Source organism: Perna viridis, chromosome 9 (assembly GCF_037379345.1).
Source record: "Perna viridis isolate PV_CMFRI_1.1 ecotype Kerala chromosome 9, ASM3737934v1, whole genome shotgun sequence".
Lineage (NCBI taxonomy): Eukaryota > Metazoa > Mollusca > Bivalvia > Mytilida > Mytilidae > Perna > Perna viridis.
The window spans coordinates 27,385,717-27,406,012 of record NC_142453.1 but is presented as its reverse complement, the minus strand read 5'-3'; the positions used below and the strand labels follow the sequence as shown (position 1 = coordinate 27,406,012).

The following is a 20,296-nucleotide window of genomic DNA, read 5'->3' as shown; positions in this document are numbered from 1 at the left end:
ATATTTGTATAACAAAAATAATAAAAATATGACATAAGCATATCAAAATACTGATTGCAAGCAAATCATTGTTTATTTGTAAAAACCTGTTCAGAAATTAAAAAACAAACATTTCTTCATGAAATCCAATATCATACATGTATTTTGTTTTCACAATAGCAACAAAATGTCAACTTTAAATCCATTCAGAAAATTCTTTGTCATTTGGGTCGCAATTATAACACTTTCCGGTATAATTAGAATTAAGATCACACTAAACTTATCACAAATTACAAAATCTATTACTCTCCCTTAACTAAAAAAGTTGATATATTTTTTCTCATAATTAGTAATTGAATTAATATAAAGTGGTTAGCTTGATACAGTCGCGGTTGACAGAAGTATGATCTAATTGACAATACCATATTTTTTTTCTAATACTGCGATTGTCATCTGGACAACACTAAGAGATTGATCTTATCATTTCTGGCAACCACTTGTTTTGCACGCTTACCCTACCGGTGCACCTGGTCCATGCTCCCACTTTTTAGTGGAGTTGCTCATTTACTTTTGTTACTTTGTATGTATGATTTTAGTTACTTCATTTTCTTTGTTGTGTATGTCTGTTTTCCATGTAGGGTCTTTGTCCCTGGGTTACATTCTTTTGATTACCGCTATAACCTTGGTTCCCTTGATTACTCTTTCATACATTACATTGACTTTCGAATATATCTACCTTTGCTAATGTTGAACATATTCAAATACCCTTCCACTAATATATAATCTTCTATATGAAAGTACTTCCTGCCTTTATTCTTTTAGCTAACGACCGATCATAGCATTACAAGAGGCAGTCGTCATGTCAATCCACAAGAATATAAATGTGCGGCATCAAATTCAGCCGATTTGGGAAAATCTTTGATAAAAGCGATTGAAGTGAAGATTTATGATTGTAAAAGCTACTATTTTACTCTTAATATGGCAACTTGTTACTTATGGGTGGCTCAGAAACTTGATTTACTGCTTGTTAGCCCTCACTTATTCATAATTAAAAAAAAAACATTTTTACTTTAACGATTCACATGACGTTCATTGAATGACGGTTGATACAATAAATGCCATGACAATTAGCAAACAAACACAACTTTTCGAGTGCAACGACTGTGTTTAGTATACAAAGACATTTTTCACATATATAACAAGCTTTTGCTTGTATCATCAAATGTTTCCACGATGCTATCAGTGTAAATCAAACCACCTCTTCCGTCTGTCGAGACCCCTGCACGCCAACGGGGAGGAGGAAGTAGGGTTTTGTGCAGGATGGAGATGATTTTTTTCCAATTTGTTTTATCGTCATTACATAATACGCTTTCGCCTGTGAAACATCGAAGACTCTTTCTTTTTTTACAACCTGAAAGGAAAAGTGTATAAAAGAGGAAATACAGTTTACATTAATGTTTTGCATCTTACGTAAACGGTCTAAGAGTATTTTACCATGGGTTTCGTCAGGATTATATAAATTTATATAACAATTTAATAAATATAGGATAAAAGAAACCAGAATCTACTTCTCTTAACAACTTTAAACTTCCTACTTTTGATAAAGACTTTAAAATGCAGGATCGCTTATGGTTGAAAATATAAACAATATCATTTCTATTAAAATTTTTGTCCTGAAATATTCAATACTATACTTACAACAAAGTACCGTAACAACTAGCAGTACAATCCCTACTGCAATACAAGGTAGGATAATATCGTAACGTACATCCTCAGTAGCTGTTGAATTGGAGGAGTGTATACTAGTATTGACATCAATTATTGAAGAAGTACTGCGGTCACTTGAATGAATATCGTTGGTACCTAAGTATATAAATATTTCATTTTTTATCAAAAGATTCATTTGTAAAAGAAAGGACACAATAAACACATAAAATGTGAAAGAACTTCATGTACAAAACAAACGTAGTTAAAAAAATACACTTGCTCAGTAACTGTTAAGCTTACCTAGAATAAGGAAAAAATTTTAATGTAAAATAATAATCAATCAATGGAACGGAACCAAGGTTATATTGGTAATCAAAAGAATGCAATCCAGGTACAAAGACCAGACATGGAAAACAGACATGTACAACAAAGAACATGAAGTAACTAAAATCATACATACAAGGTAACAAAAGCAAATGAACAACTCGGACGCCACTAAAAACGGGGAGTATGGACCAGGTGTACCGTCAGGATAAGAGTCTTCTGCTTTTCTAGAATCATCCGCCGAGTTGAGAAATATACCTTTATCTTATAAAAAGTTACTTTAAATTAGTGCAATGATCCTCTAAAACCACTCCAAACCTTTTAGTTTGAGGGTATGTACAAATTTAAAGTGACCTATTCCCTTTCACTCAAATAACCATCTGGAAATAGAATACCCCTTTGTAGCTCCTTATTCTTACTTGACTTATGTCACATCCCAAAAACTAATCCAAGTCGTTCTTTTGTGGCATGGCAAAGTGTAGTAAAATTTATATGAGATCCATTCACCTACATTCAAACTGTTCTTCAAACGGAAAGGAAATGCTTATTTCAGGCCTTATATGGTTGAAAAGTCTAAAGAAAACTTTAGAAAAGCCTTTACCCCAAAATCCATCACAGTCTTCCTGTGGTGTTAGGGTACCTTATAAGACAATTTCAAGGAGTTTCATCTACCAATAGTCAAGTTAAAATCTAGACATTAGGAAAATGCATATTTCTAGCATCCCCTTTTTGACGTTTTTATGGTTTTTACTGGAGTAATATAATTAAATTCCATCACATCCTTTTTGCCCCTTATTTTAAAATGGTTAAAAACATAACCACAAACATCAATACCAACTTTCCTGCTATTTTAAAGATCAATTAACAAGTATTCAAGTTATGGCACGAAAACCAAATGTCTGCGGACAACGACTACAGCCCATACCATTATACGACCGCTTAATTTTACAGTCCTTTTAAAGTATCTTGTACAATCAAAAAGCTATATACATAACAAAAATAATCACTAAAATGAAACTTTGCGATAAAGGAAACAAACCCTACACTTTGATGAATGATTAATCTAATAATATGCTGATGCTTAAATTATCTTTAGGTTCCTAAATTGTAACTAGATTTTCACCGAAATCATATACCAAAACAAAAATAAACCATGTAAAATTGTGGCATGACTGTTAAACAAAATATCACGCACTCATCTTGAGGAAGAACAAACAAAATATCAGCTTGATATTTCAAAACATTACCCAAATATGTCAAACCACTGCTGCATGAAGAACAAAAAATTTTTACAAACCTTTACAAGCATATTCCAGTGTTTTATTGTATTGCATTTTGAGATTAGCATGTAATTCACATTCTATTGCCAGTTCAAGAATATGGTTGCAGTCTCCCATAGTCAGGTTGTACAGAAATGTGATAGAAACGTTATAAAAATATCCATTCTTTATCACAGTCGGTGATGTATTGTTCGTCTGTTGTTGATCCTGGAAGAAAACATACATATGAAACAGATGAAAAAGGGAATTTTAATTAACCATAAGATTGAAAAGATAACCCGCGAGCAAAATCAATGTATCTAGTGAAAGTACAGTCTAAGAAACTCAGGTAGTTGACCGTAACATACCAACTTGAACGTTGCTTAGAGGGTGTTTTTTTATCTCTACTTTGTCATAACTAAAATTGAAGACAACATGATGCGAGGATGTTTGGCTTGGTCTACAATGAGTAAATGTACATGGCTAATATGCCATTACTATTTGTAATTTTCTACAACATTTAAAGTAGTACACCTACTAAGAATCATGCAAAAGAATGTGCTATAGAATTCGAAATTAAGGGAGATAACTCTGTAAATGATACTGAAACACAATAGAGTTTTTAATGTAAATTAACTACTTAAACAGATAGATTGGAAAGAATTATTATACATTTCATCCCATATTACAAAATTTGCATGATTCTTTTTTTTTACGTAAATTAACTTAGGCGTAAACTATTTTACTTTAAGGCGAAGCAAACAGATTGGTACTGGAAAAACATTCTGTAAGATAAGGTTCGAATGCACTGCATCATTTCGTATATCAAATGTTAAATTTGTGTTGTCAGGTTTGTCTGTAATTATAAAAAAAATGCATTTAAGCAATATAATTGTTTCAACCAATGTCTCTTGATATCAAATAAATCATTAAGTACTTTTTCATTCAAGAATCGGCCAAAATGTATAGAAGATGTAGCACATGAAGGAAAAAAACGCAGAGATTTTATTGCATTAACCAATTAATGTTACCTACAAACCACCAGAAATAACCATCACACTGCTTTCAAAATTTGCCTTTTTAAGATATTGTTAGGTCAAATTCAGTTGAAATGCACCTTAGAAAAATTGCGGGAACTTTCCCGCACTTTTTCCCTATATAAGCAATTAAAAAATATCTACGTCACAGATGCGTTTGAATAAACTTTAAAGCTTTTCGATTGTTTTCTAGATGAATTGAATATATTTTAGGCAAAAATGACTAAAATGGGGGAAATTATGTGCCACCCATTGCCTGATTCTTACACAGAATGGTACTTAAATGTTTAACTTGTTTCACTTTCATTTTCTTAAGTGGCCTATAACATTAGTTTGCTGATGTTCATTAAATAATGTTTCACCCCAAAAACAAAATAAAATATCGAAGAATTAAAACGGAAGGATGATTCACACAAGTCATAATCCACAAACAGTGCCAAAACATGAAAAACATAGAAGACAGGACGATTTTTATACATAGCATAGATAACAGAACAAAATACAATTTCAAATAAACAAGCAATCAAGACGTCACAAAAAACTAAATCATTTATGAACGCCCACCAAACAAAAACAGGATCACGTCATAGGAAGTGTAACCTTTTCGTACTCTGCCAGCGACAACCGTCACATTACAAGTAAGTAAAATCTGCTAAACGTCATATTTTTTAGGTCGTTTATTGAATACAGTGGACTGAATATATCGTTTTCTTCTGCGAGATATAAACATCCCATAGGGTAATTTATGGAGGTAGACCTAGGGTAAGGGACATAACTATTGAAATCAGTGATATGTTTGTATCATATTCAATTTCACCAAAGCGTATGAAGCTTTCATTTGAAAGAGAATGAAAACTGTCAAAGTTACTTTGACACTTACATGAGATTGATGTAAAATGCTGAATACAAACGTTCCAATGATTTGAAAGAGTTGTATCCCTTACATTTGGTCTACCTCTTTAGCGCACACCGTAAACTTGCAAATCGATGAGAAACAGTTGTCGACATCGCTGAGGTGTAAAATGCCTACAGTATGTCCATCAGCCTTCATTCCTATATCTTTGTCCAAATATAAATCCTGGCAGTATACACATCTCAATGTGGTAATATCACATGCCACAAAGTGTCATTACAATGCTGCAAGCTGCTTAGAAAATATTTCGGACAGACAGGGTAAAACCTATATACACTCCTAAGATTTTGTTTGCGGGAGAAGGGGTATAAAATAGTTCGGACAAACGGACTGGAGGACAGATAAGGCGAAACCTTCATACCACCAACCCCCGAAGACTCCATGCGCGATGGTATAAAAATCAACTTTTTTTGGTTTTTCATCATTTATTTTTTGTATTTGTAAAGTAAAATACTTACGAACAAATAATGATTCTTCCAGTGATAAAAATATTGTGTCGCTGGAAAATCCACAAGAACAAGTATAGTACTGATTTACATCTAATAAACTGAAGTTTTTGATAATAATTGAAAAATTGTTAGCATTCAGATCTGTATTGTCTGCATACTTTGCAGTATTATGGGAGAAATCGTTGTACACAAGAACGGCAGTGTTTGCTCCAATCGTCCACTGACGTACTGGACAATCCTTGGAATTACGTAGGGGACGTTGTGTTTGACATGTGAGTATAACATTCTGTCCAAAAACAGCTGGTCGGGAAGCTAGCTTTGCGATGACTGAAAACAAAATGCAGATATAAGAAGGTTTTTTTCCAGTTGTCTATTTTTATAGATTGTTCAAACATTCATTTTTCTTCTACAATAATTTTTCAATAGCATAAGTGAAATCGATTCGAAATGCACTTATTGATTTAGTAATAGTATACATACAGTACTTGAACCGATCCGCGCAACGGTTTGACTGATCGAAGACCGTTGACTGATTGATTGATGACGGATCGATGACCTGACCGATGACCGTTGACCGATCTGATCGCAATTTTGTTATATAAAATGACAAATGATTCGTAAAATATAAAACATATGTAAAATAAAAGTATAAAATGATGTTCAAATTTATTGTATTATGTATATATGTGTAAAATTGACAAAGAAAACACCGGAAACAGTAAAATATATTAACCGCTATGTGGTTACGTGATGCGATCACCGGTTTGATGGATCGGCTTGACGGATCGATGACTGATCGGAAACTGATCGGTGATCGATGACTGATCGCAATTTTAATTGCGCGGATCGGTCCAGGTACTGTACACCAAAAAGAATGACAAGACATGTTTTGAGAGATAACTTTTGAACTTTCAGAATGTCAATGAACATTTTGACAAAATTAACTCGAATTTGTATATGTGTCTACCCAAAGTGATGTTGTGACAAAAATCTCGTTATTGTTCATTGCTTTGACTTATTACGAATCCTACAAAATTAAGTTTACATTTTATAAAATAATTTTCAATTGTTACTAACATTAATAGCTATAGTATACCAAAAACATACCAGTAACTAAAGTATACAGATAAATGGGATGAATCTAACAAGCTAAAATGCAATATAAATCATTTAATAAAGAATTGTCCCTTTCAGTTCATTCATTTGAATGAAGAATTATCCGGAATTGCTACAAATGGTGAACAATGAAGACAACACAATTTGTTTTAATTGTAATATTATGTGCGAAGCAAGATTTACATTCACATTTTATTGGTATTTGTTAAAAAGAAAAAAAGCTTAAAATAAGAAACCACTAGAAAATTTGTTTTAGATTAAACCAAACACTCCTTCCGTAAATTGAACCTCATTGCTTTGGAATTCACTAAGCCAGTCGATATTTAGATTAGATGAACTAACGTTTAAAAAGTAAATAATACACACAAAGTTCTACTTCTAAGTATATTCAGAAAGCTAGAGTTTGAATAGCTCTATCTGATTACAATGATGAAATAGAATATATATGTACATTCAGAACAGAGGACAGGAGATCGCTATATTCTCTATGGACTACATGTGCAGGCTTTTTACTAATAATCGTGACATTCTTCATCAGGTAGGATTAGCCAGAATAAGGCATGGCTTCAACCTTTTAGCATAAAAATCCCTATCAGGAACTACATATTTTTCTATATCATACGCTGCTTTTAATTCATCAACCATTGATCAAAGTTGAGCCTTAATATTACAATGTTAGCAAGAAAAATGAAGTTCTCTCAATAAACAACTAACGGATAATGGCTGGTCATGTTCAGCCAATTTTGTCAAATTTTCTGACTCCTCTTTTTTTTTTCATTTCATAGCATCAGTATTTTTAGCTCAGTGATCCTCACTTTTCTTTTCATAATTTCATCAAACATACCTTAACTTTTTACAGAGGGACTGGAAAGAATCTCTATTTTCATCAGCTACATTATGTTGCTGATCACGGTTAAAGTTAGAATACATGTACTTTGAAGATATTTTGAAACTAGCATTTTAGTACTCCGGTAACGGGTAGTGATCAGTTAAATGAGCTAACTTTTAGGAAGAAGCAAATGATTATAGAAAATATATGCATGCATTCGAACATCATTGTTAATATAATAAAACACATACGTCAAACACCACATCGAAAAACAAAAACTTTACACTACCTGATGCGGCAGAAAAGTGGACGAGAGGCAGCAATAACAATACAGATATCCTCATATTGCCAAGTTTTGTATTCTGTGAAATACTAAAAAGTTAATTTTGAAGTTAAAAACCTATTTTATTACTTGTATGTAGTCTTCTCTAATATAACATTAACAATAATACGAGCATGACAAACATGTACAAGGACACGGCGATGATGTTAAAGTGATGATGATGATGATGATGCCTTAAAGACCAAACATTTTACAACTATTAAGCAAGAAAAAACGTTTACTTTTCTTTATATATTCATACACGTTCTTGTAAAGACTATAATGCAGGTTTTGGGGAGCCATCTCAGATTTTAAGGTCATAAATCACGACCCGTTAATATAGGAAAGTAAAGAATATATGACCCAAGTCATAACAAGTACCGGCCTACTTTTTAAAAGTATCGGCTTACTTGTTTAAAGTATCGACATACTTATCAAAAGTATTGGCATACTTTTGAAAAGTATCGGCTTACTTTTCAAAAGTATGCCGTTATTTTTTTCACTATGCATAAAGTTTTTGTATCGGCTTACTTTTGAGAAGTATGCCGATACTTTTAACAAGTAAGCCGATACTTTTGAAAAGTAAGCCGATACTTGTTGAAAGTAAGCCGATAGAAATATGTAAGCCGATAGAAATATCCCTATTTTGACATGAACGGCCACTGATAGAGCTGTTACCCATCGAAAAGTTAGTGTGAAGTATACTTACAATAATGAAAATCAAATCCTCCAATCAAAATGGTATTAGCAGTAGTTTCAACAGAGTGAATTCATACACCAAGAAACTCAATTTAATCAGAAAACATGAGAAAAACCGAGAAAGTATTTTTAAACATCTATTTTTGAAACCCACGTCAAAAAAAAATCTATACAGGTAAACAGTCATATCAAGTATTGGTAAATACAAACAGTAGGTGCAGGACTTCTAACAAACACTGTACTATACTTTCTGACCGAAAGTTTTCACGAAGTAGGTACCCACAGCTTAACGAACGGATGGAACCAAGCGGTCAATATTCTGACTTTCATCAGCCTTATATTTACGTTAGAGTGACGACTTTCAATGTGTTATTTCTCAAGCAAGAAGTTTAACACTGGAATACCGCAACGTTTCAAAATATTTATTCAACAACTTACTTCCTCTGTGCCAGTATTTCCTTCATTACATTATTCAAAGGGCAATATATGTAGTATTGTATTTAGTATTGGTCTATAAAGTTTTCATTTTTGTTCGGGATTGTACATGATACAAACTGAAAATCCACATTCATCACTAAAATTCATTTGTAATCTTTCCAAATGTACGAACAAAATTAGCATTCGACGTATTGAAAGTAAAATAACCTAACTTAAAGCCTTAAGTATTCACTTAATTTCTCCATTTTCCTCGTGTTTGGAAAGAATTTGATAGTTGAAAATACAATATGTCTTTTTAAGCAATTATAATTAGGTGTATTTTATTCTTTTTTTTCAATTATTGGAGAATTTACCGAAAAATCAAAATACTTACAATCTAAGATTGCGTAAGCGTTTACCTTTAAAGAGGGGATTGCATATATATAACAACATTTGAATGAATACTTTTATTGCGCAAGCAAAAACATGCTTTACGAAAGTCAACGATGGCACAGAATATTTTTTGTTTATTTTGTAATAAGTATGACACAAGTCCATGTAGTGTAAATACAGCGTCTATTGTTGATCTACCTGGACAGATCCTGTTGACAATACTGTCTAGAACACCCGAATTTGTCCAATTAAACACACAGGTTGTAAAAATATCTCCACGGAAACATTTGTTTATATGCAGGTTTGTTCTCCGACCGTTTCAACGGAAAACGTGGCGGATTGTACATCGAATTTCGTGCATTTTGGTTAACAAAATCAGGCTGCAACCAAACTTCTTTACAATAGTCCATCATATAGTAGCCGAGATAGACCGGTTAATTTTCTACTACACATGTATTACTTGTTGCGTTTTGTGTACGATCGTGAGGTATTTTTGCAATCACACATCCTTTGAAAATAAGAGACCTATTCATGATCACCATCTTTTCTTTTTAGCTAAAAAAGAAAAGCTTTCATGTCCTCTGCTGGAGAGCGATATTGTTACATTGGAACATCTTGCTTAGACATACATGTACATGTACTTATCCAATTTACATTAGGCTATGAGTAAAGTAAGAGGAAAGTTGTTGTCCGCTCAATTTTTGCCATCAAGTCTCTAGAATCGAATTCTGCAAATAACATCCATCGAGCAGACAATACAATACAGGCAAGACTTTTCTAAAGTCTCTTTTATTATAACTCTTAAAACTGTACGCCAGTCCATTTACATTTAACGTCTTTGTTTGATACACAAGGATTAAATTCCCTCATTATCGCAAAACAGAACTTTTCCAGTTTACACCATGAAATGCAGATCTGTTCACATTCATAGTCCCTGCAATAAATAAAAATGTAATTCAGGAAACATACATGGTCTTAATGTGTATCAGTTATATCTTTATTTGACTTGAAATTGAGACAGCAAATAGAAATACGTGATTTCTACTATTTTATGTATTTAAGCGTTTTCAGAAACAAACTGAGGAAAATTAACTTTTGTCTTAATTCATACATCTACATTTAAAAAAAAAACAGTTGAATTCTCTTCCTTGGCTGTGCAAAAAGACATTTTCATTTCATCTTTGTTGGGAAATACCTGTACCTTAAAATAAGAGTTTCACGTATAGTTGTTTAATGGTAAGTGACTCGAATTAAATAAACCCTGTCACGATGTCAAGCTAGAGAAATGAACCTATTGTATTTTAGGTTAGGTAATTGAAAAAAAGAACGTCTGTCAAAATAATGTTATATATTCATCAACTCCGAAACAACATAAAAAATTCGCGTATCTTTGTGTAATGTAACGCAGAAAGTATTTTATTTTAGTTATCAGCACTTTGAATATTCATTCTTGAACATGTCATTTTAGATGTCCATTCAGTAAAATCACTGAATCAGTAATTAGACAAAAACAAACATTTTTTATGATCGTGAAGGAGAAGGCGACAAAATTGTAAATTGTAAATATGATCGTGAACAACCAAAAAACACACGTGTCACTTATCTAAAAACAAATGACTATATTTTGTCTATACATATAAACAATTTCTATTGAATACGTACGAAGTTTTATTACCGTATGTAAGTGTCATTCTGACATATACTGTTTTATATTTATGAAAGTTTTTGAATTTTGTATTTTTAACAATTCTGTTTTCTTTTTATGTTGTCTCTTGTGTTTGAAATAAACACAGATCTTCCCAAAACGTGCAAATAGCCAGGATACGACCAAGGATCAAACCTTTTACACCGGAGCAAATCAAGCTCAATGCAGCTGTAAATTTTAAATGTGATAAAATGGTTCTCTTAGTGAGTTTTGACTGGGATGAAAGCAGTCAATTTACAATTAGACATTACATTGTACGTGTGAATCTTCTTGTGTAATACCATGTAGGTCAATACACAACACCCCTGAATGAAAATATGAAATTCAATGAAATGCGTGTTTCTGTTCTGGTTATGATATCAAAAATCTATGTCACTCTTATTTTTTTTTATCATTGTCATAAATTTGTATCAGGATCGACTAACCAATACTCAACATGCTATCGCACGAAAAATCAAATGTCTAAGGTCGACACAGACGACCAATTAAGCCTTTCCCTAATCCTTAATAAATAACTGATTGTATTATAATAATATTATGCTTACCGCATTTTTTGTGTCATTATCCGACCACCCACGACAGATCTAATAAAACTAATGAACTTTTATTAATCAGTCAATTCCTTGATTAAAATAGAACGAAAATTTCCAATTACTAGATACAAAAATAGAAAGGGAAAAAACGTCTCTAAATTTAGACAGGATAAGATTATTCGCGTCTGCAAATCGCCCCATTATCTTTAGAGCTTATGCATTTTTTAGATTTCTGCACATCAAAAGGGGGGGGCTTTAAGATAAAATATCTGTTTTAGCCAGAACTGATTTAAATTAGAGTTTATTGTTAGTTCGAGTGTTCATATGTTCCTATTGATATTTTTATTTTAATAGTCTTTCAATGATTGAATAGACTTAATATCCTTAACCCTGTTGGTGTTAATTGCCGGGGTACACAATTGGGCCAGAAAACATTTTTTTTCTTGAAAATTCCTACCTCCGATTTTCAACCAGATTTTATTAATTTCTTACGGTTATCGATTTATAAGGGGCCAAAAAGGCCACCCCAAAATAAGATTAAAACCCTGTCTGTGTTTTTAATCTTCGAGTTTTCTAGTTATAAGGATCAAAGGTAATGGATTTAAACGGACACCCTTAAAGCCAAATTCAGATTCAGCATATCATGTTCACCCTGAAAACCAAATTTCATCATAATTGGAACATTTTAAAGTTTTTGGGTTGGAATATCAGTCGCAATGACATCATCCATTTTAACGTGGTCTTGAAATCCCAAAATTAAGATTCGGCATGTTATTTTCACTCCAGAACCAAATTTAATTCAAAAAAGGGCAATTTTCCAAATGGGCGCTCCTTACGGAGTTTTCAAAACTCTGGTACAACTTCAGATAATACCGGATATGTGTGCAAAGTTTCGTAAGAATCGGCGTTTGGTTTCTGAGAATTTGTCCAGATAAGTTCAATGACAGAAAGACGGAAGATGACAAAAAATAAAAATAATAATCTAAATGATCATTAAAACAATAGGTTACTGACACATTGTGGTCGGTAACTTAAAAACAATAATAAAAACAGAGTAAAACAGTAAGTCACACACTTCGGGTGTTGACCTAAGACAAGAGATGATTATGATCTGAAGGAGAATTTAGGGCTCCAAAACCGTCCTCATTTGTAAAAATTTGGATTCTGCATATAATCCCCCCCTTAAAACCATATTTTATTCATATCAGAGGGTGTTGAAATTTTCGTTGTAAAATGACAATGGCGACTTTTGAAACTTCTCGAAATATGAAAATGTCATTTAACCCTTAAAACCAAGTACATGTACTATCCAAATCGTAGTATTTTTATTTTTAAATTTTTTGCAGGAAGATCAGTTTCCATTGTAATGAGCATCAAAGCGAGCGTAAGAAACGACACAACTTCAGGTGGTAAGCATATGTGTACAAAGTTTCATGAGACTCTGCTTTACGGTTTCTGAGACTCAAGTTGAAGCGGAAGAAACAGAGCAAAGCTATAATTCGGTTCAGAAACTTCGTTTTTGGAGCACTAATAACTAATAGCATAAACTAATAAAAATAATAATAATAATAATAATAATAATAATAACTAGTATGTTAATTGTTTGTTAAATAATTGAAAGGTCTTTCCCTTGAAAACTTTCTCTTTTGTTTGATACATAAAATGCTAACCTTCTACATTTTAACTTTTTGCACTTGGTGACTTTTGCAAATGCAATTGTCGATGTTTCCATCATGATTTTTGTAATGTAAACTCGACGACCTTTCATTAGATATACAAGAACCCTTATTTTTGTGAACTTTAGAATTTTGCACCTAATAACCGAAACTGGGTTCTTTTTCTGTATAAAAAATTGAAATTTCAGATGTACACATTATGACCTTTAATTTGATATGCGACAATTTAACCATATAAACAACTTAAGTTTTGCACTCATTGACCTCACCCAACTCATTTATTTCGAGACAAAACATCGATATTCAGGATGTACGCTTTAAGACCTTTCATTTGATATGCAACAACCTTACCCTCTAAGAACTTTAAATTTTTGCATTTAATGACCCTACTCTTTGAATATGTATGACTTATCATGGTTGAAACTCTGATTTTTGAAATGTGCTCATTTAGACCTTCAAAATGATATATATCACATGACCCCCTTCGCCGAAGTTGAAAAAATGATGCAATATCAAATCTATAAATAGGTACTGATGAAATATATCAAACCATTGGAAAATATGAAAATTTTATGTTGTTGTAGTATCGTTGGTTTTTTATATTGGTCTGTGGTATTTTGTCAAACAGTTTTACTTGCACAGATCTTTCATTTTGTGGAATGGCCATTTGTGTGTCTGTTGTTGATTTTAAAATATATACCCTCACTCTCAAAACTTAGAATTTCAATAGATCCGGAACTAGACAAGATATCTCAAATCTGTAAGCAGTATGATTATTTACAGAGCGTATGCAACGAAATTTCAAAACAATTGGGCAACTCTGGAGCTCATTTTGAGCCCAATGACTATTGAAATATGATGCAATAACAAACCCCAGAACCGGAGGTCGTAGAAACATGAAACTACCATCATACATCTTAGGATTACTTGACCTTGAAGAAACTTACAAGGTGAAGGTCATATATTTATGTAAGGTCACAAATCAGATTCTTTAAAACGTTAAAAAGTCATAACGTTTGAACAGACGGTCTGACAGTTGTCAATTTGTCTCAAAATGTAGGGTGTATTGAGAGGGTCATTTCATACCCTGCATGTATGCACTTATCTCTTATTGTTTTCTTAATATCAAGTCCTGTAGTTTGCAGTGAGAAGGCTTTCTAGCATTCTATGACCTTTGACCTTGAATGCAAATGAAAGGGCACATGGACTAAAGATCATTGATGAAGGTCCCATGTTTCTACAACTTCTGGTTCTCGAAATAAAAATTTTAAAAAGTATGATATTTCAAGGGATATAACTCCTGTATGGTTTGATAATAAAATACATGTTTATGTTTAATCATTAAGTCTTCCTCTGTTGTACACGAAACAGTTTTTAGATTGAGTATATCTGTTATGGTTTTCATGATATGAGCAATTGAAAGATATTGTTTTCAGGGGACATAAGTCTTATAGATGATAATGAAATCCTTAACAAGGTCATTTCCTAATAGAAAATGATGACATATACATGTTCACCAAGCATGATGATGATATCCTGAAAAATGAGTTCGCGGGACCATGTTGACCATGTTGATTAGACCCTAATGAGCGGGAGATAATTTCTACAATGGATGATGAAATTTTTCACCAGATCATCTTTTAAAAGTCTCTAATGAGCCCTATCGATGGTCCAAATTTGGTAATGATATTTTGAAAGCTGAATAGGGGAAAGCATGTCAAACAAAATTTTGCAAATGACGAAAGGATAAAAAAAGCATTATATAAAACAATAAGGCCTTTTCCATGTAGGGAAAGCCCTTAATAATAATAAAAATAACAATAAAAAAATAAATCACCGACACTTCGTGGTCGGTGACTTAATGATATTGGGTTTATGTGTCTATGCAAATTTTGTAAAGTGTAATCTCATTGAAAAATATATTTTGTAATGAAAAATATTAGCCATTTCAGTTAAACTTTTGCACCCAATAAAATGCATGTTTATTCAATATGCAGTCCTAAAAAAACAATCCGATTTTATAATTATTTTAGGCTCTGAATACAGCTTTTAAGAGTTAACTTGTAAAATCATTACATGTTACCTAAAAAAAGAATATGAATAAGCTACTATAAATAGAGTCAATAATAGCCTTTGTGAATGCTAATGTCCTTATTATCTAATTCATGATCAAAAGGGTATACTGGACGAATTACGAGACGTGGGTTGTCTTGCATTTGCAAAAAATTAGTTTGTTTCACTGTTTACAATGTTTCCGAGACATGCCCTATTTTACCGAAAATTAATAGTTATTTTTGGATAATTGTAGGTTAGTTTTATTTCGTGTCGATTTAACACACATTTCATCATTAACCAAAATAAACCTATAAATATGTCCTTTTACAAATATTATAACTTTGTTATTTTTAGAACTTATGAAAAGGCTTTTGTGTTTTAAATCGCAATTGCTGTATTAAGGTTGTTCCCTACATGGGTGAGACCTTATTGTTTTTCTTATGTTTTTTAATTCTTTCTTTACTTGCAAAATTTACTTTGACATGGTCCCCTCCCTAATTCATCTTTCAAGATATCATTACCAAATTTAGACCATCGATAGAACTCATGAAGAACTCTCATTTGTAGGCGTTTTTTTCAACATGGTCCCCTGAACACATGTTCAGGATATTATAACCATTTCTGATGAACATGTATATATCATCATGTTCAACCAGAAAATGATCCTGCTAAGGATTTCATTATCATCTGTAAGATTTATGTTTCTTTAAATTATTTCTTTCAATCGCTCATATCTTCATCAATGATCTTTGGCCTATGCGACAATTCATTTTAACCCAAGGTCAATGGTCACAGAGTGCTAGTTTTTTTTTTTTACCCTTCTAACATTTACTTTGACACGGCCCTGTTTCATCATCTTTCAATATATTATTTCCACATTTGGACCATCAATAGAGCTCATTTAGGACTTTAACAGGATGGCCCTGCGAAGAATTTCCTCATCCATAATAAGGTTATCTCTCGCATATTCGCGTCTTATCAACATGGTCAACATGATCCACCGAACTAATTTTTCAGGATATCATAATCATACTTGGTAAACATGTAGATGACATCATGTTCTATTAGAAGATGACACTGCTAAGGATTTAATTATCATCTTTAAGAGTTATGTCCCCTTTAAACAACTTCTTTTAATCGTTGACATCTTGAAAACCATGATATATAGAATCAATCTATAAACTGTTTCATGTTCAAAAGAGGAGGACCTAATGAATAAACAAAAACATAGATTTCATTATATCACTTACAATATCATACATGTTTTTTTTTTCAAATTTATATTTCGAGAACCGGAAGTTGTAGAGACATGGGAACTTCATCTATGATCTTTGGTCCATGTGACCTTTCATTTGCATGCAAGGTCAAAGGTTATAGAGTGTTAGAAAGCTTTCTCACTGCAAACTCCAGGCCTTGGTAAGAGATAAGTGCATACATACATAGCAAATAATATTGTCTTGACTTCACATAAAATGAATAAAAGGATGAGGCGAAGAGACGGCCGAGCATTTACCCCGTTTAGTACCGAATCCTTTTATTCCTTTTATGTGAAGTCAAGACACTATTATTGTGTTTACACTGGAATCAAAAAGAATATTTTCATGAACGAGGAATGTTTTTTCCCCAATACGAATTATAAAATTTATTTATAAAATTATTCCCTATGTGGCGCCTCCCGTGTGGGCGGAATAATATAGTTGACGTAGACAGGTGTAAGAGAGTAATCAAGGGAACCACGGTTATAGCTGTAATCAAAAGAATATAATCCAGGGACAAAGAACCAGACATGAAAAACAGACATACACAACAAAGAACATAAAGTAACTAAAATCATACATACAAATTAGTTTATGCATTAGCGATCAAGTAGAGTGCAACAGATTGTGCTAAATATTTACAAATAACTGACTCATTTTGCAACTAAGATCTGTATTGGGGTTAACAAATAATAACAAGTAACAACATTATTTCCTTTGGACTTCAACGCTTGGTTGGCATCACTGTCAATGGCGGTCGGACATGTAAACATTCTAGGTCTCTACATGATTGATTGATTGATTGTTGGGGTTTGACGTCCGAGCAGCAATATTTCAGCTATATTCAGACGATGAACATGAAGTGGATTATAAGATGTACATGAAATGAGGATGAAATGAAAAAGGGATGGGACACAAGGATAATGGGGTCGACAAATTTTGATTGCCACTGGAAATAGGGAGATGGGTAGGTTCGGGCAATTTAGCCTCCTGTGGCGGAGCCGTATGGTTCCTACTCCGGGAGAATACCACGGTAGGATTTTTTAACGTGCGAGGAACGTGGTATCTTTCCCAACACGGTGCACCACTATGGTTTGCGGTCAGGTTTTCCGTATTATAGCCTGACAACCCCAACATGCAACACGCCAGGGGTACCCCATTCCACCACCTGGGGCACACAACCTAGTTGCTCTGTGGGCAGAGCGCCTAGCCCTCGGCAAGGTTTATGAGCACTATTTATTCGCCTTTTACTACAGGTTTAGCGCTGCTGCAGGCCTATTCTTTTGACACCCGGACCTGCACGGGGTAGTTCTCTACATGAATATGCGCCCCGTAGAACATGGACGATATCCTGTTAGACATGTTTGTCTGTGAGCATATATTTGGTCCATCCGACTCAGCTACAGCTAAATCGCTTTCATCAATCTGCACGAAAGGTAAGTCACTATTTGTGTGAGATACTGTCTGACAATGAGACGGCGCGGTGAAAGGAACCAGTGTCCGCGAACCAGCAGTGGATAAAATATTTGAAATTTGCTTGTGTTTGTCCTCACTTAACTGTAATTTCTAACAGATTGCACACTCTTGTGCCCGAAAATTTGCATAATGTCTGTGTCTTGAACGGTACTGTCCTTAAATTTCTGAATTATATATTTTCTGGCGCTGTGTTTTTTTTTTTTTTTTTGTTTTGTTTATGGTGGTAGTTTCATGTTTCTACAACTTCCGGTTATGGAGTTTGTTATTGCATCATATTTTAATAATCATTGTGCTCAAAATGAGCTCTGCCATTGACGAAATTATTTGTAATTTTGTTGGACATGTTAGGTTCCATCACACAATTTTCAGATTTCAGATATCTTGTCTTATTTTGGATCTTTTGAAATTTTAGTTTTTCAGAGCGAGAGTACACATTTCAAAATCCACAATAGACACACAAATGGTCATTACATAGAAAGATCTGCTCAAGTACAACTGTTTGACAAAACACCAAGAACCATTATAAAAAAAAAAAAACAACTATACTACCTATATAATAACTAAAAATTTTCATATTTTCCAATGGTTTTATATATTTCATCAACACCTATTTATAAATTTGATATTACATCATTTTTTCAACTTCGTCAAATAGGGTCATGTAATATATCATTTTGAAGGTCTAAATGAGCATATTTCAAAAATCAAAGTTTCAACCATGATAGGGCATACATTTTCGAAGGGTAGGGTCATTAAGTGCAAATTTTTAAAGTTGCATATCAAAAGAAAGGTCATAAAGCGTACATCCGAAATATCGATGTTTTGTCTCCAAATAATTGACTTGGATGAGGTCAGTGGGTGCAAAGGCTAAAGTATTTCATATGGTTAGGTTGTTGCATATCAAATTAAAGATAATAACGTGTGCATCACAAATATCAATTTTGTTATTCGGAAATAGCAGCCTTTTTTGGGTTAATAGGTGCAAAATGCTAACGTTCATAGAAAGTAGGGTTGTTGTATATCAAATGAAAGGTCGTCATGTTCCCATTACAAACATAATGATGTCAACATCGACAATTGCATTTGACAAGGTCTCCAAATGAAAAAAAATCAAACTGTTGTAGAAGGTTAGCATTTTATGTATTAAACCAAATGTCTTAATGTAAAAATACACGAACTCCCATTAAATAGTATAACCAATTTAGATTTTATCTCCAAAAGAGAAAAGATAAGAATACAATGGCGTCCGATTATTTCCCATTGTGGAAATTGAAGTCATCACTACGGACGTTTTATAGTCGTCATCATAAACTCGTGAATCGTTACGGTGTATCTATCTGCGCCATGAAAACTTGTTTGTTCAACGTTTCATATTTTTCCTATCCTCTTTCGTCTACCCCGGACTTGACTATTTATAAGAAACTCGGCGGGTGTTTCTAGAAAAGCAGAGGACGCTTACCCTACCGGTGCACCTGGTCCATGCTCCCAGTTTTTAGTGGAGTCCGAGTTGCTCATTTGCTTTTATTACTTTTTTAGTTACTATATGTATTTCTGTTTCCCATGTCTGGTCTTTGTCCCTTGATTACATTCTCTTGATTACGGCTATAACCTTGGTTCCCTACAAATAAGGTTTGGAAAAGCCCCAGGACCGAACCAAATTTCCAGCTGAGATCGATCTTGAAGATCAACTCGGAGAAAAACCCTACAACACCTCGATTGATTCATCGTTGGGGTTTAACGCCCCCCGAGCAGCAATATTTCAGCTATATCCAGGCGATGAGCATGAAACAGGTGATAAAATTAACATGAAATGATGATGAAATGAAGAATGGGATGGGATGGGACACAAGGATAATGGGGTCGACAAATTTTGATTGCCACATGAAATTGGGAGAGATGGGAAGGATCGGGCAATTTAGCCTTTTATGGCGGAGCCCAGTGGTTCCAACTCCGATAGAATATCTCAGAAGGGTAATTTAACGTGGCATCTTTCCCAACATGTTGCTCCACTATGGTTTGCGATCAGTTTTCCGTATTCTGGCCTAACAACCCTAGAATGTGGGGGCTACCCCATACCACCACCGGGGACACACAACCCAGTTGCACTGTAGGCAGAGCGCCCTAGCCCCCCACCAGGGTTCTAAGTACTAT

General features: G+C 33.5%; 1 protein-coding gene across 3 annotated transcripts; it reads right to left on the bottom strand.

Moving 5' to 3' along the window:
- Positions 1 to 54: 54 nt before the first annotated feature.
- Positions 55 to 11,726, bottom strand: LOC148607575 (uncharacterized). 3 transcript variants are annotated; one of them, XM_088544427.1, is made up of 8 exons: positions 11,575 to 11,726; positions 8,645 to 10,378; positions 7,903 to 7,985; positions 5,678 to 5,995; positions 4,016 to 4,125; positions 3,308 to 3,497; positions 1,678 to 1,842; positions 55 to 1,390 (listed from the first exon to the last, which is right to left on the bottom strand). In XM_088544427.1, exons 3-8 carry the CDS (start codon positions 7,955 to 7,957, stop codon positions 1,167 to 1,169), a joined length of 1,062 nt encoding a protein of 353 aa, XP_088400553.1. In that variant the 5' UTR covers positions 7,958 to 7,985; positions 8,645 to 10,378; positions 11,575 to 11,726; the 3' UTR covers positions 55 to 1,166. The 3 variants fall into 3 exon arrangements, with proteins under 3 accessions (XP_088400553.1, XP_088400552.1, XP_088400554.1); XM_088544426.1 differs by having other exon boundaries at positions 11,695 to 11,726; XM_088544428.1 differs by having other exon boundaries at positions 7,903 to 7,975; positions 11,695 to 11,726.
- Between the last annotated feature and the right edge of the window lie 8,570 nt (positions 11,727 to 20,296).

Coding starts and splice junctions, on each gene's coding strand:
- LOC148607575 (XM_088544427.1), bottom strand. CDS start 7,957: ATGAGGATATCTGTATTGTTATTGCTGCCTCTCGTCCACTTTTCTGCC. Junction 5,996..7,902: donor CCACTTTTCTGCCGCATCAG/GTAGTGTAAAGT, acceptor TTTTGTTTTCAG/TCATCGCAAAGCTAGCTTCC. Junction 3,498..4,015: donor TCTGTTTGCTTCGCCTTAAA/GTAAAATAGTTT, acceptor GTTTTCTTCCAG/GATCAACAACAGACGAACAA.